Raw genomic sequence first — 17,033 nt, forward strand, 5'->3', positions numbered from 1 at the left:
GTGGTCAACAGTTAAGGTTGAAGTCATAAAGTTATGCTCATGGATGTAGGCCCTTCTTGCCCACCGAACGCCTGCCGGCCACGTTGTCCACTCAACTAGTACATCCAGATGGGCGAACTGCCCCAGGGGAATCCAGCCAGCCAGGTAAGGCGAGTGACGCCCGGCTGTGAGTCTCCCGTTCCCGGTCTGTGTTTTGTTCACTTCCCCGAGAGTAGTTTCTTCTGGCGTGGACAAACGGCCTACCCAGGGCTCGGCAGCCACTGCCCTCTCCCCGGCACCGCGGATCAGGGGCGGCGTTGGTCCCGGCTCATTGTCACCGAGCTGCCGTCACCCAGCCTCGGTCCAATGCCGGCGGGCGGGGCGGCTCCCGTTTCCCTGGCGAGTGGCGACCGGCGGAACCGCAGTGTGCGAGACCCGGGGGGTGGTCGCCGAATGCTGAGGCCATGGAGGTGGATCGGCTGGCGCCCGGCGATCCGTTTCACTACCACCCAGGGGCCGAAGGATACAGGGTCCTGTCCCCCACCTACGAGTCCAGTGCGCAGATCACGCCGCTGCAGATTCCCCAGCGCCCCACCGTGTCCGCCACCAGGTGAGAGACCGCCCGTGTCCACTTCTAACCGGGGGCGAGGGGTGGGGAGGCGTCGACTGTGTCGGAGTTCAGATGCCCCCCGCACCTTTAAGCCGTGAAAGGCGCAATCTGTTTTTGCTAACACTTCACCTTTATCTGTATAGCGCCTGCACAGCTTCGCTCTCGGGAAAACTTGCCTCAGGTAGTCCCGCGTGACAAGTTCAGGCGACCGTGAAGAATGTCACCCAAAATTAGTGTAAGGGAAATATTCTGTCCAAATTTTACAATTGGAATTAACGGGGTTGGGGCGAGGATTCCAGAGTAGATGTTTCCGTGGGACATAGCGGCCGTTCGGTCCATCAAGTCCGTGTCTACTCACCAGTCATTCTTATTTCCCAAACACGAGGAATTCTGCAGATGCTGGAAATTCAAGCAACACACATAAAAGTTGCTGGTGAACGCAGCAGGCCAGGCAGCATCTGTAGGAAGAGGTACAGTCGACGTTTCAGGCCGAGACCCTTCATCAGGGCTAACTGAAGGAAGATTGAGTAAGAGATTTGAAAGTTGGAGGGGGAGAGGGAGATCCGAAATGATAGGAGAAGACAGGAGGGGGAGGGATGGAGCCAAGAGCTGGACAGGTGATAGGCAAAAGGGATATGAGAGAATCATGGGACAGGAGGTCCGGGAAGAAAGAAAGTGGGGGCGGGGGGGGGGGGAACCCAGAGGAAGATGGAGAGCAGGCAAGGAGTTATTGTGAGAGGGATAGAGGGAGAAAAAAGAGAGAGAGAAAAGGTGGTTTCTTTCTCCCTAGGCTTCCCATCCCATGATCCTCTCCCTTCTCCAGCCTTGTATCCTTTTTGCCTATCACCTGTCCAGCTCTTGGCTCCATCCCTCCCCCTCCTGTCTTCTCCTATCATTTCGGATCTCCCCCTCCCCCTCCCACTTTCAAATCTCTTACTAACTCTTCCTTCAGTTAGTCCTGCCGAAGGGTCTCGGCCCGAAACATTGACTGTACCTCTTCCTAGAGATGCTGCCTGGCCTGCTGCGTTCCACCAGCATTTTGGGTGTGTTGCTATTCTTATTTCCCAGTAACTTTATCCGTATTCTTTACCTGTATTCCCATCAGCGCCGATCAGGTTCTACCATCCACCCTTTACAATTTACGTCAACCTCATTTATTTAGTTATTTACGACGCCCAGCAATCCCCGATTTAATCCTAGCCTAATCACGGGACAATTTACAACAACCAATTAACCCTCCAACGTTAGGCCTTTGGACTGTGGGAGGAAACCGAGACATTTCAGAGGAAACCCACATGGTCGTGGGGAGAACGTACAAGCTCCTTACAGACAGCGGTGGGAATTGAACCTGGGTCGCTGGTACTGTGAAGCGTTGTGCTGATCACTAACGCTCCCACGCTCAGGCTGTGGGAGAGAACATATAAACCTAGAAAGAGCACTGGAGTTAAAACTGGTAGTGGGGAGCTAGAGCTGGGTCCCTAATGTTGCCCTTGGTTTACAGGAGGCAATAGGGATTATCCAGGAAATTTTCAGTCGCTGAGCCTCACATCAGTGGTAGGGAAATTACTGGAGAAGATTGTTATGGACAGGATTTTCTCTGATTTGGAAGAACGTGGGTTAATTAGGAATAGTCAGTGTGGCTTTCTGCAGGACAGCTCACGTGATTGAATTTCTTTGAGGAGATGACCAAGATTCTTGATGAGGGTGGGGCAATGGATGTTATCTCAGGTGTTTTGACAAGGTCCCTCACAGTAGGTTGGTCAGGGTGGGATGTCTGGAATAAGATGTAGGGGATCCATGATGGGTTGGTAGTTTGGATTGAGAATCGGCTTGCCTGTAGGTGGTAGTGGTGGAAAGTGCTGGCGTGAGGGTTGCCAATGGTGTTTGGCAGGGATCAGTGCTGGGACCTCTGTTGTTTGTGATATACAATGATGTAGATCTTCATTCGTTCGTCATGTGACATGGACAATCATGCTCTTTCCATGACCATGATTGCTCTTGGTAAGTTCTTCTGCAGAAGTGGCTTGCTGTTGTCTTTTTTCAAACAGCGTCTTTACAAGACAGGTGACCCCAGCCATTATCAGTACTCTTCGGAGATTGTCTGCCTGGCGTCAGTGATCACACAACCAGGACCTGTGATAAGCATCAGCTACTCACATGGCCATCCACCACCTGCTCCCAAGGCTTCATGTGACCCTGATCGGGAGAGGACACTAAACGGGTGCGGCACCTTGCCCTAGGGTGACCTGCAGGCTAGCGGAGGGAAAGAGCACCTTAGACCTCCTTTGGCAAAGATGTTTCACCACCCCGCCAGCCATGATGATGTAGATAGGTTGGTTTAAAACTTGAAGATGACACAAACATTGGTGGAGGTGCAAACAGTGAAGAAGGTCATCAAAGAATACAACAGGAAGTAGATCACTTATAGGCAGATTGAGGCTAGTGTGAGAGGTTACACTTTGGGAGGTTATACTGTAAAGAGAAAGTACACAGTTATGGCTGTACCCCTAAAAGCTTTGATGTACAGAGGGATCTTGGAGTCCACATCCATACTTCTCTGAAGGGGGCAATGCAAGTAGATAGAATAGTGAAGAAGAATTATGGCATGCTTACCTTCATTACTAGGGGTGTAATGTGTAAGAATTAGGAAGTCCTGCTGCAGTTGTTAGACCACGCTCAGAGTATCGCACATAGTTCTGGTTGCCCCATTACAGGAACAACGTAGAGGCTTTGCAGTTGGGTCAGAAGAGGTTTACCTGGAATAGGTGGTGTTAGCTATGTGCAGAGGCTGGCCAAGCTTAGATGGTTTTTGCCTGGAATGGAATGTCAGAGGCTGAGGGGGGGGGGGCCTGATGATAGAAGGTTATAACATTATGGGAGACAAGAGTTAGGACAAACAGCCAGAGCCCTTTTCTGTAGAAATGTCAAATACTAGAGGGCATAGCTTTAAAGTAAGGAAGAAAAGTTTAAAGGGAAGGCGAGGAGCAAGTTATTTTTAAGACAGAGTCGCCTGGAACGTGCTGCCAAAGGTGGTAGCGGAGGTCAGTCTGATAGTGGTGTTCAAGCGGCTTTCATATAGGTAGTGGGTGGAAGAATGTAGATCACGTGTCGACAGGAGGGATTAGATTAATTTGGCATCACGCTCAACACAGACACTGTGGGCTGAAGGGCCTTTACCTGAGCTAAAAAGACAAACGTGAGGGACAATTGCTCTGCTGCCTGCAAACTGTAAATTGTAACTCAATGGTCTGCACTACTGTGCTACCAAAATACCAACTAACAACAGCAACTGTATGTCATGATATTGTCTAAAGGCTGTCTGCAGTGAAACTGGAGAGAGTGCAGAGGGTTTCCCACTGGTCAGGAGGCCTCTGACATGAGATGGTTATGGACTAAAGGGTAGAAAATTTGCAGGACAATAATGTGTTGAGACCAACATTCCCTCTAATATTTTCAGAATTGTGCAGACCAACCATTGCTCTAAGCAGAAAATTTTTACAAAGCCTGAAAACTGTGTTGCGCTTTTGAAATATGAATACTGTGAATATTTAGAATGAAAACTGAAGAACCACAGATTTTTGGTTTTATTTATTAACTGACGGCTGTAATGAAAATACAGTACAACAAAGGAGATTTCTCAAGTTTTGTAAATTTTTCTTGTCTGTCTTTATCCCAGCTGCACGGCAACAAAGGCTATGTGCGCAGGAGCATTCCTGTTACTGTGTGGCCACAAACCTGCGCAGCTGAGAGGGAACAGTTGTTGAGACTCTGGACTTTGAACAGAAAATCAATACATTCATGCTGCTTTTAGGAACTGTGATGGGAAAGAGTGAGCCTGGTGTGATGTGGCGAGCAAAGTTGGGGAACTTAGATGAATTGAGTATCAGTCACATGAATAAGTAATTGGTCTCTGAAATCATTCGGCCTCTGTCAGCTGAATCCAATTGTGCTTAGCGCCCAAGTAACAAAAGCAATCTTACAAATGCAAGATATTTCGGAATATCATGAAATAAAGACTGATTTCAAGCCAATGCATTCCAAAGTATATTTTTAAGGTGAATCACAACCTGTGTCTTCCAGTTTATTTGCTCAACCAAACACTTAGAGGAGCTCTTCCTTCCCCAGGCAGGTGGCCTGAGTACAAGAAGGGTCTTTCATACCATGACAGCATCACATAGGCCTACTGAACTCCCCTGGGTCCCGTTCTCCTATGGTCCATTCTCCTCTCCTGTCAGAGTCTTTCCTTTCCCACCCACCTGGCTTCATCTGTCTCTTTCCAGCTAGCCTCCTTCCCCTCTCCCTATTTTTGTATGTTGTCACCTTCCTGTTTCCTTTTCAGTCCTGAAGAAGGGTCCCAGCCCTAAACAACTATTTGTACATTTCCGTCAATGCTGTTTGATCTGTAGAGCATTTCCTCTAGCATTGTCCGTGAGTTGCTACTAGACTTTTGCCAGATTTCCAACACATACTGTAGTCAGCCACTGTATAAATTCATTCATTTATATAAATAAGCACTTCCTATTTTTATAAAACAATCCCTGATAACAAAGCCCATTTATATATAAAATCAGAGCAGCTGAGAAGTTTTAAACAAAAGGGGATGATAATGTGATGTTAAGTCTGCTGCTTAGTTGGCCCCATGTTGTACTGCTTTGAATACTTGTACCAAATCCACTCAATTAAGTAATTTTCCACATTATGTTTGGCAATTTGATTTGCCAAGTCATTATGAAGATTAATTTCCTCTGTGATTGTATTATTTCTGCTACAGACTCTCCATTTTTTGATTGGTTCTCCAACGGTGAAAACTGCTGTTAGAGGACTTGTAAACCACACCGATCACTGTTTTTGTTCACTTATCTAATATCTTTACCTTTACTGGTTCTACTTCATTCTCCTGAACCAAGATCAGCCCTCACTATGGTCGCTTTGTGCTGCTTTATCAGGTCTCCCTCCACTATTATTTCTGTCACACGGAGTCAATAGGCCCTTATATTGCTGCCTTTTGAATTCAGGGTAGCATTAACAAGAGATGCATTAGTAGGATTTATCTACCATTATGTTAAATGTTTTGTTTATCTTTGCAGCTTGGTAACCTGTCAGGAAAAGTAATCCAGATGAATAAATGATAAACAGTACTATTGGTTTTACCATCGAAAGTGATTAATGTTAATGGCTGCTGTACCGGTCCCATGTAAAAGAATCAGTCAATAGGAGTCTGAGTGTATTGTCTACATGCCTGAAAGGCCCTATTGTTCAATTGGGTGTTCTAATTTATATTGATCCTGAAGTTTTAAACAAAAGGGGGTGAAATCCAGCAAATTAGAAAACCTCTTGTATGACATCCATGAGATCTGACCCTTTTTTTTAACCTTGAGCCAATAATTTTACGAAGTACAGGCATAAGCGTGAGTGTTGTGCAGAGTAGAGGCAGTGAGTCATAGTACAGAACAACACAGAACCAGGCACTTCACCCCATCTATTCTGTGCTGATGTCCGCCTACTCCCATCGATCTGCACCCACCATCGCCCTCCACACACCTCCCATCCAGGTACCTATCCAAATCTCTCTTGAACGTTGGAATCAAACCCCCATCCACCACTTTTGCTGGCAGCTCGTTCCACACTCTCACCACCCTCTGAGTGAAGAAGCTCCCAATCAGGTTTCCCTTGAACAGTTCACCTTTCACCCTTAACCCATCACCTCTAGTTCTACTCTCACCCAACCTCAGTGGAAAAAGCTTTCTTTACATTTACAAAAGTATGAAGTACAAAATAAGTTTATTATCAAACTACATATATGTCACCGTTTGTACAACCCTGAGATTTATTTTCTTACGAGCATACACAGTAAATCCAAGAAACACAGCAGAATCAATGAAAGACCACAACGAATGTTCAAAAGCAGCAAACTGTATAAGTAGAAAAGAGAGATGATAATAATAGCAACAATAAATAAATAAATGAACAATAAATATCAAGAACATGAGATGAAGAGTCCTTGAAAGTGAGTCCATAGGTTGTAGGAACAGTTCAGTGATGGGGCAAGTGGAGTTATCCCCTTTGGTTCAAGAGCCTGATGGTTGAGGGGTAATAACTGTCCCTGAACCTGGAGATGTGAGTCCTGAGGCTCCTGCACCTTCTTCCTGATAGTAGCAGCAAGAAGAAAGCAGTGGCCTAGGTGTCGGGGGTGCTTGGTAATGGATGCTGATTTCCTGTGACAATGCTCTGCGTAGATGTGCTCAATGGTGGGGAGGGCTTTACCCGCGATGGACTGGGTTGTTTCACTTCTTCTTGTCGGATTTTCCATTCGAGGGCTTTGGTGTTTCCATACCAAGATGTGATGCAACAAGTCTATAAACTCTCCATCACACATCTATAGAAGTTTGTCAAAGTTTTAGATGACGTGCTGAATCTTTGCAAACTTCTAAGATAGTGGAGGTGCTGCTGTCCTTAATTCATAATTGCACTTACCTGCTAGCCCAGGAAAGATCTTCTGAAATGATAACACCGAGGAATTTTAAATTGCTAGCCCTCCCCACCTCTGAACCCCCAATGAGGACTGGCTCATGAGCCTCTGGTTTCCTCCTCCTGAAGTCAATAATCAATTTCTTGGTCTTGCTGACATTGGGTAAGAGGTTTTCCTGTGCTCTCTATATCTTTCCTATCCATCTATATCTTAATTCCCCTACCTATACCCCTCATAATTTTGCATACCTCTGTCAAATCTCCCATCATTTTCCTAATCTCCAGGAAATAAAGTCCCAACCTATTCAACCTTTCCCTATAACTCAAGTCTTCAGGTACTGGCAACATCTGTGGCAATTTTTTCTGCACTGTTTCAATCTTATTGATATCTCTCTTATAGGCAGGTGACCAGAACTTCACTCAATACTCCAAATTAGGCCTCACTAAAACATCATAATTCCTGTACTCAATACTTTGAATTATGAAGGCCAATGTGTCAAAGGCTTTCTTTACAACTCCATCTACCTGTGACACCAGTTTCAAGGAATTATGGATCTATATTCCCAGATCCCTCTGTTCTACCACACTCCTTCGTGCCCTACCGCTCACTGTGCAAGTCCTAACCCAGTTTGTTCTCCCAAAGTGCAACACCTCACTCTTGTCTGCATTAAATTCTATCCGCCACTTTTCAGCCCAGGTTCCACTGCAAGCTTTGATAGTCTTCCTCGCTGTCCACTACACCTCTAATCTTTGTAAGTTCAGTTCCATAGCTAAGCTTTGCCCACACCTACATAATGCACTATATCCTGCAACCCTCTCCAACGATGAGGGGTACCAAGAGGATGAAAGCATGCAGGTTGGGTTAAACTACAACTAGAGGTAATAGGATTAGGGTGAAAGGTGAAATATTTAAAAGGAATCTGAGGGGGAGCTTCTTCACTCAGAGGGTGGTGTAAGTCTGAAATGAGCTGCTAGTGCAGGTGGTAGGTGCGGGTTCGATTACAACCTTTATGAGAAGTTTGGTTAGGTAGATGGACGGGAGGGTTTTGGAGGGCTATATTCTACGTGAAGGTTGATGGAAATACTTTTACTAACAATTTGGCATTGACTAGATGGGCCAAATGGCCTAATTCTGTGCGGTAGTATTCTCTGACTCTATTAAAAAAAAAAGATTTCTAGAAGATTGAAAGAGTACAGAGAATATACAAAGATGTTGCCGGGACTTGAGGGCCTAAATTATTGAGAAAGGTTAAATAAGTTAGGACTTTATTCTCTGGAATGTAGGAGAATGACGTGAGGTTTGAGGGGTATAGATAAGGTAAATGCAAGCCGGCGTTTTCCTCTGAGGTCGCATGAGACTAGAACTAGGGGTCAGAGGTTAAAGGTGAACATGGAATACTTAAGGGGAACTTGAGGGTGATGGAAGTGTGGAATGAGCTGCCAGGGGAAGTGGTAGATGTGAGTTGAATTGTAACTTTTAAGAGAAGTTGGAATAGATACATGGATAGGTAAGAGGGATATGGCATGGGTAGATGGAACTAGGTATGATTTAGATGGGCAGAGTGGCCTATAGTGTTCTATGACTCAATCTCATCCTCCAACTTAACCACAGAGCACCCGTGATGATCCAAGTTAGAAGGTCATTTGGTCCTAAAGAATGATAGAAGGGAGTCCACATGGACCAAGAAGCGAACTGCTGACGGAACTGCAGTGATATTGGTTCATTATTGTCACACGGACCGGGATACAGAGAAAAGCTTGTCTTTATGCTCAAATTCATACAGATCAAATTATTACACCTTGTTTCTGATCGAGGTAAAACCACAACAGTGAAGAATAAAGTATAAAAGCTACTGAGAGATGCAGTGGAGGTAAACAATAAAATGCAACGTCATACCGAGGTAGATTGTGAGGCCAAGAGTCCATCTTATCATACGTGAGTCTGATATCAGTGGGACAGAAGCTGCTCTTGAGCCTGGTGCTATGTGCTTTCAAGCTTTTGGGAGAGGGAGATGAGAGAACATCGGGGATGGGTGAGATTTTCCATTATTTACTTATTGAGATACAGCGCAGATTAGGCCTTGCGAGCCACGCTGCCCAGCAATGCCCCAATTTAATCCTAGCTTAATCACGGGACAATTTATAATGATCAAATAGCCTACCAACCGGTATGTCTTTGGACTGTGGGAGGAAACCAGAGCACCCGGAGGAAACCCACGCAGAGGCGAGGAGGACGTACAAACTCCATATAGGCAGTGGGGGGAATTATGCTAGCTGGTTTTTACTGAGGCAGTGAGAATTATGGACAGAATCAATAGAGGGGAGGCTGGTCCCTGTGCTGTATTGAGCTGTGTCTGCAACTCCTCAGGTTTTTTCAGTTGCTACACTCAGCCACTATGCATTCAGATAGAATGCTTTCTATGTGCATCAATAAAAAGTGTCAGCGGGGATATGCTGAATTTATTTAGCCCCCTGTTGAACTTCCTTGGCTGTGATATCCACGTGGTTGGACTGTGTAAATGTATAACTGTATAAAGGTATAACTGAGTAAAGGATGGGAGGATGTGAAGAAATGTACACACATTGCCTTAGAGAGTCATAGAGGAATACAGCACAGAAACAGGCCCTTCAGCCCATCTAGTCCATGCCAAACCATTTGAACTACCTACTCCCATCAACTTGCCCTGGGACCACAGCCCTCCACACCCCTACCATCCACGTACTGATCCAAACTTCCCTTAAACACTGAAATCGAGCTCACACACACCACTTGCACTGGCAGCTCGTCCACACTCTCAAGACCCTCTAAGTGAAGAAGTTTCCTCTTATGTTCCCCTTAAACTTTTCACCTTTCACCCTTAAGCCATGACCTCTTGTTGTAGTCCCATCCAACTTTGCTGGAAAATGCCTACTTGCATTTACCCTATCTATACCCCCAATAATTTTGTATACCTCTATCAAATCTCTCCTCAGTCTTCTATGCTCCAAGGAATAAATTCAAAGTTCAAAGTAAAATTTATTATCAGAGTACATGCATGTCACCACATACAACCCTGAGATTCTTTTTCTGCCAGCATACTTAGCAAATCTATTGAACAGTAACTGTAAACAGGAACTGTAAACCGTAAACAAACTGTGCAAATGCAGATAATAAATACATAGCCATAAATAAGGACCATGAAATAACAAGATAAAAGAGTCCTTAAATGAGTGCAGCTAACCCCTTTTGTTCAACAGCCTGATGGTTGAGGGGTAGTAACTGTTCTTGAACCTGGTGGTGTGAGTCCTGAGGCTCCTGTACCTTCTTCCTGATGGGAGCAGGGAGAAAAGAGCATGGCCTGGGTGGTGAGAATATCTGATGATGGATGGTGCTTTTCTACAGCAATGTTTCAATTAGATGTGCTCAGTGGTGTTGGAAGGTTTTAATCATGATGTACTGGGCCGAATCCACTATCTTTTGTAGGATTTTCTGCTCAAAGGCGGTGGCGTTCCCAGACCAGGCCACAACGCAGCCGGTCAGCACACTTTCCAATACACATCTATGGAAGTTTGCTGAGGTTTTTGATGGCATGCCGAACCTCCGCAGAGTCCTGAGAAAGTAGAGACACTGTCATGCTTTCTTTGAAATTATATTCATATGATGGGTCCAGAATAAGTCCTCTGACACTCAGCAATTTAAAGTTACTGACCCTCTCCACCTCTGATCCTCCAATGATTACTGGGTCATGGACCTCTGGCTTCCCTCTCCTGAAACCTACTATCAATTTTTTGGTCTTATTGACAATGAGTGAGAGGTTGTTGTTATTACACCACTCACCCAAATTTCCAATCTCCCTCCTGTATTCTGATTCATCTCCACTTATGATACAGCCCACAACAGTTCCTAAACTATTCAGTCTTTCCTCATAACTCAGGTCCTCCAGACAAAGCCACATCTTTGTAAATTTTCTCTGGACTCTTTCAATCTTACTTACACCTTTCCTGTAGGAGGGTGACCAAAGATGCACGCAATACTCCCAAGTAAGGCCCCACCAATGTCTTATACAACTTCGACATAACATGCCGTCTCCTGTACTCAATATTTAGAGTTGCCGATGAGGTGATCAGCAGCAGAGACTCTGGAGATTAACCACTGAAGAAACCAAGATCAAACCACAGCCAGGTTCATCAAGAATGTGTAATATCTGAATACAGGAAGTGGGTTTTTTGTAGCTTTGGAAGTAAACTAAAGATTGTGCAGGCAATTTATTGAGTTATGAAAATGAGGAGTTAAGTGATTGTTATGCAATGTGTCTTTTAGTTGTTGGAATCAATTTTGATTAATAGAGAGTATAGTTGATAGGCAAAGTTATTGTCTGGTGGGTTTTTAACATGTGATGTATACTTTTACTTTTTATTTATTTAGAGATACTCCGTGGAACAGGCCCTTCCAACCCAGCAATTAAACCCGAGCGTAATCACAGGACAATTTACAATGACTAATTAATCTATATAGCCGGCTGGTGGTGTAGTGGCATCAGCACTGGACTTCGGAGCGAAGGCTCCCGAGTTCGAATCCAGCCGGCTCCCTTGCACACTTTTCATCCGTGCTGGGTTGAGCGTCAAGCTAGCAACCCGGCCTCGTAAAAAAAAGAAAGCCTGCTAAAAAAACGCTGTCATGACGGCGTTCTGATGACTCCACTCGGAGTTAAGGGCTGGAAAAAAAATTAATCTATAACTGTTTTGTCTTTGGATTGTGGGAGGAAACCCACGTGCACACAGGAAGGAATATATAAACTTGCTTTTCGAAGATTCCAGAATTGATCTCCAAACTCTGATGCCCTGAGCTGTAATAGCATCACGCTAACCACTTGCTTTCTACTTTTCTTACAAAGCAATTGAAGCTGCCTCTGTGAACCTTTACATGTCAGAAGTGGACATCGGGAACGGTGATGCAAAATCAGCCCGGGCAATTTTCAGAAGGAAGGAATTCTGGCTGAATGATCTTAATCTGTTCATAGCGATGCCATAAAAGTGATGGCAAGAATTGCCTGTGTGTTCTCAGTACTCCCCAAAAAACCTTGCCAGACATATCGACAAAGTTATCAAGTATTTCCTACAGTTCTCTAATTGGTGTTCCTGGTTATTGACGTGCACTTACAAAATGTATCTTGGTGTCAATATGTTCATCGATGTTTTAAAGTTAGTTACCTGTCTTTTAATGAAACCAGGACAAGATATATCGCAGCATGTTCAGTCTGAAGTGTTGACTGTTTAGTCCTCCCCATAGATGCTGCCTGACCTGCTGAGCTCCTCCAGCATTGTGTGTGAGTTGATCTGGATTTCCAGCATCTGCAGAATCTCTTGTGTTTATATATTGTGGTTCTACCTTGATTCAATAAGATAAATGGGTGTTTCGGTAAAAACCTGTTGAGGTTTTAGAAATGGGAAATTTGAGAGTTTACTATTACTGGAAATAGTTAATTCTGCTAATCATAATGAAAGTTGATTCACTGAACATCAGCTCCTTCAAAATACTGATTTCGACCATTTGCATCATAGATGTTTTACCTCAAAATGCCCACTAGATGGCAGCGCTTCATCAAAGATATGCTCCTGTGATTTTTTTATATTAGATTAGAATATTTAATAAGCAAGTTTGAAATTGCTAGTCAAAACACGAATTATTAATCCTGTTTGAAAAGGAAGAAAAAACCAAATTATAAAATGTGAACTGCAGTTGTGTTTGTTTTGTAGGAAGAAAGGTTCCGAAATAGGATATGACAAGGTTGGCGCAATGACAGGCGCAACACCTTCCGGTACCAGAGACTTGGGTTCAATTCCCCCCGCTGTCCAGAAGGAGTTTGTACGTTCTCCCTGAGACCCCGTGGTTTTCCTCTGGGTGCTCTGGTTGGAAATTGGTCATTGTAAGTTGCCCCATGATTAGGCTTGGGTTAAATCTGAGCTTGCTGGGCTTCGGGGCTTGGAGTGTCAGAAGGGCCTGTTCTAAACTGTATCTCAAAATGTTAAAAAATCTGCTGGAGAACAGCATCTGTGAAAAGAAATAGTCGAAGTTTCAGGTGGAAACTGCATCAGCGCTCAGAAATGGACAGAGGAGTGATGAGATAGGGGTCTGAGGTTGGGCTCAGGAGAGGGGAAGGCTAACAGGCAGTTAGTTCTAGGTAGGGTTGGAGCTGTGTGATAGGGGTGGGGTGAATGATGGATAGAGTGAGATAGAGAGAGGAAAGCAATGAGAGAGAGGTGGAGGAGAGGGAGAGTGAAGGTTGGAGATGGCTGTTGCAGGGAGATTAGTAGGAACACAAGAGACTACCAGTAATGGAATCTGATACATAAAGGAGGTGTAATTTTACAGGCATTTCAATTCCCCTTTCCACTCCCACACTTGGGCTTCTGCATTACCAGCTGAGGCCCAATGCAAATTAAATTAGCAACACTTCAGTACAGCACAACCTGGGCTTTTTGGCCCATAATGTTCTGCCAACCTATTCCACAACCAATCTCACCCTTCCCTTCTACACATCCCAAAACCCTCCAGTGTTCTTACATCCATGAGCCTATCTAAGAGTCTGTTAAATGGCCCTAATGTCAGCCTCATATTCCACATAAGTAGCAGTTCCAATGGTACCAATGTTTGAAGTTTCCAATTTTAGGTAAACATTCAGCATTTCCAACAAACCCCCCCACCCCACCCCAAAACCCAAATATATATAGTATTGTCTCATTTTCACTCCTTTCCTCCCTCTGCGGACCCTCTTTCTGTCCCCCTTCTCACACAATCTAGTCCCCAATTATCTGCCTTTTCTTCCCTTCCCCTTTTGGCTTGCTTCAATCCACCCAACACACACACACACACACACACACACACACACTCACTCGCGCACACACACACACACACACACACACACAGACACACACACACACATACACTCTCTCTCACACACACTCACAGTCACACTCACACTCACACACATGCACACTCTCTCTCATACTCAGACACTCACACTTTCACACATACGCACACACACTCACACACACATTCACACTCACAGTCACACTCATGCTCACACACACACACACTCACACTCACACACACACACACACACTCACACACACTCTCTCACACACTCACACTCACTCATTCACACACACACTCTCTCATACACACACACACTCTCTCACACACACTCACAGACTTCACCCATGGGTTTCCCCTCCCTCCCAAGCCCACCTTATCTGATTCTGTTTCCATCTGCCATTCACCTCTCCGCTAATGGTTCCCACTGTTCCCTCCTCCTTTTCATCAGATTCCAGTAATGGCTGCCCTTGTGTCTCCCTCCAGCAGCTGTCTCCAACTTTCAAACACTCCTCCCTCTCCTCCTACCTCACTTCATCTGTCTCATTTATTTCTCTCTGTTGCGCTTCCATTCCCTCACTGATCAGTCCCTCCTTGGCCTTCTCCACTACCAGTTTAGACCTGACCATTGAGAATTCCTTCACTAATTCCACCCCCAACATATGCTACTCAACCCACTGAGTTCCTCCAGCAGATAACGTGCTGCTCCAGATTCCAGCATATGCAGTCTCCTGTGTCCTCAGAGGATGATAGCGTAAAGTTCCTGCATACTGTCCCACATCAAGGCCATGCTCACTTCTCACTACTACCATCGGGCAGGAGGGACAAGAGCTTTGGCTCCCACACCACCAGGTTCAGGAACGGTTATTACCCTCCAACCACCAGGCTCCCGATCCTTCACTCAGCACAACACTGAACTGATTCCACAACCTGTGGACTCACTTTTAAGAACTCTATAGCTCATGTTCTCAGTATAATTTATTCATTTACTTTTTTGGTATTGGCACCGTTTGTCTTTTGCACAATGATCGTCAATCTTTGTGTGTAGTTTTTCATTGACTCTGTTGTGTTTCTGTTGTATTGTTCTACTGTGAATGCCTGCAAGAAAACAAATCTCAGGATAGTATATACAGAGACATATAGGTAATGTAATAATAAACTTACTTTAAACTTTGCATGTGTAGTCATCCACATTTCTAAGGTCATCAATTTTTTGTGTTTAAGTTGTAGTAATTTGATATTCCTTTGCGAGGAGTTGATATTACAACGTACCTTTGGCTGTCTTTGCTTAAGTAAATACGGCATGACATTACTTTATACTTTATTGTCGCCAAACAATTGATACTAGAATGTACAATCATCACAACGATATTTGATTCTGCACTTCCTGCTCCCTGGATTACAAATATTAAATATTAAAAATATTAAAATAGTAAAAATTAGTAAATATTAAAAATTTCAATTATAAATCATAAATAGAAAATAGAAAATTGGAAAGCAAGGTAGTGCAAAAAAACCGAGAGGCAGGTCTGGATATTTGGAGGGTAACATGACTTAACATTTTGTGTTTTCTTTTTTGTCACAGATATTCTCAGTATTTGGAAAATGCCTCAAAGGTTCCCCGGACTCCCTGGGGCACCGGGAGAGAACGTGGAGAAGGCAGAACACTGGGACTACATGAGTGTCACGAGCCAAAGGCCAAGTATCCAACAGTGGTGGTGAAGGGACACAAACACTTTGGTTATGGTGGATACCCTCTTCCTAGGTTTGTGCTTAAGTTGTTTTGATTTCTGAAATAACTATAATGTAAGAGCAAGGATGTAATCCTGAGGCTTTATAAGGGAGGGGAGGGGTTCCCTCTCTTTATAAGGCATTGGTCAGACCACATTTGGAGTATTGCGAGCAGTTCTGTCAAAGCAAGGATTTGCTGGCATTGAAAAAGGTCCAGGGGAGTTTCAGGAGAATGATCCCAGGAATGAAAAGGGTTAACGTTTGATGGTGCTGGACTTGAACTTGCTAGAGTTTAGAAAAATGGGCAGGGAGTGGGAATTCTCAGTTCCTACCACCATTCCCAGCAATGTCTTGCAGGCACCCACAACTCTGTGTAAAAATACCTTACCTCGTTCATCTCCCCTAAACTATCCTCCATGGCCTTTAAATGTATGTCTCCTGATATTAGTGATTGCACCCCCTCCCCCCTCCCGGAAAAAGTATTGGCTGCCCATTCTATTTTTGCCTCTCATTACCTTGTATGCCTTGATCAGGTCGCCTCTCTTCTCCGTCACTCCAAAGAGGAAGGTCCTTGCTTTTCTCTTTGGACAGTACAGAGACGTGAAATTACAAAATAAGGAAATGGTGCCAAAAAAAGAAAGAATGAGGTACTGTTCATGGCTGGCAGGGTGGAGATACATCTCTACTAAATGAGATAGAAGGTACTCCCTCCCTCCCTCCGCTAGCCTGCAGGTCACCCTTGGGCAAGGTGTAGCACCTACTTAGCCCTCCAATCAGAGTCACGTGATGCTGTGGGAGCAGGTGGTGGATGGTCGTATGAGCAGCTGGTGCATGTCACAAGTCCTGGTTATGCAACCACTAACGCCAGGCAGACAATCTCTGAAGGGTATTGATAATGGCTGGGGGTGGGGGAGTCTCCCATCTTGTAAAGACACTGCCCAGAAGAAGGAAATGGGAAACCACTTCTGTAGAAAAACTTGCCAAGAGCAGTCGTGGTCACATAATGATGATGTCATATGAATGACTATTCATGGAGAAATGGGTCATTCGGCAACCTGATGGCAGAGGGGAAGAAGCTATACCTAAAACATTGAACGAGGGTCTTCAGGGTCCTGTACCTCCTCCCTGACGGTAGCAATGAGGAGGTCATATCCCAGAAGGTGAGGATCCTTAATGATGAATGCTGTGCTTTTGAAGCACCATCTCTTGCAATGTACTCTGGTGGAGGGGGTGGTGGGGAAGGAGGCTTGTGACCGTGGTGGAACTGACTGAGTCTTCAACCCTCAACAGCCTCATGCAATCCCATGCATTGTAGCCTCCATTCCAGATTGTGATGCAACCAGTCAGAATGCTGTCCACAGTACATCTATAGAAACTTGTAAGAGTCTTTGG

At 44.7% G+C, this 17,033-nt stretch overlaps 1 protein-coding gene across 1 annotated transcript in view; it reads left to right on the forward strand.

The window, feature by feature from the left end:
• The first annotated feature begins 248 nt into the window (after nucleotides 1–248).
• Nucleotides 249–17,033, forward strand: part of LOC140212310 (sperm-associated microtubule inner protein 4) — a 56,126-nt gene continuing 39,341 nt past the window's right edge. The window contains exons 1-2 of the mRNA XM_072283013.1: nucleotides 249–589; nucleotides 15,496–15,675. Coding sequence (XP_072139114.1) covers nucleotides 444–589; nucleotides 15,496–15,675 — 326 coding nt within the window. The 5' untranslated portion in view covers nucleotides 249–443. The remainder of the gene's footprint in view (nucleotides 590–15,495; nucleotides 15,676–17,033) is intronic.

The sequence above is a fragment of the Mobula birostris genome, chromosome 19 (genome assembly GCF_030028105.1).
Source record: "Mobula birostris isolate sMobBir1 chromosome 19, sMobBir1.hap1, whole genome shotgun sequence".
In the NCBI taxonomy this organism is placed as follows: Eukaryota; Metazoa; Chordata; class Chondrichthyes; order Myliobatiformes; family Myliobatidae; genus Mobula; species Mobula birostris.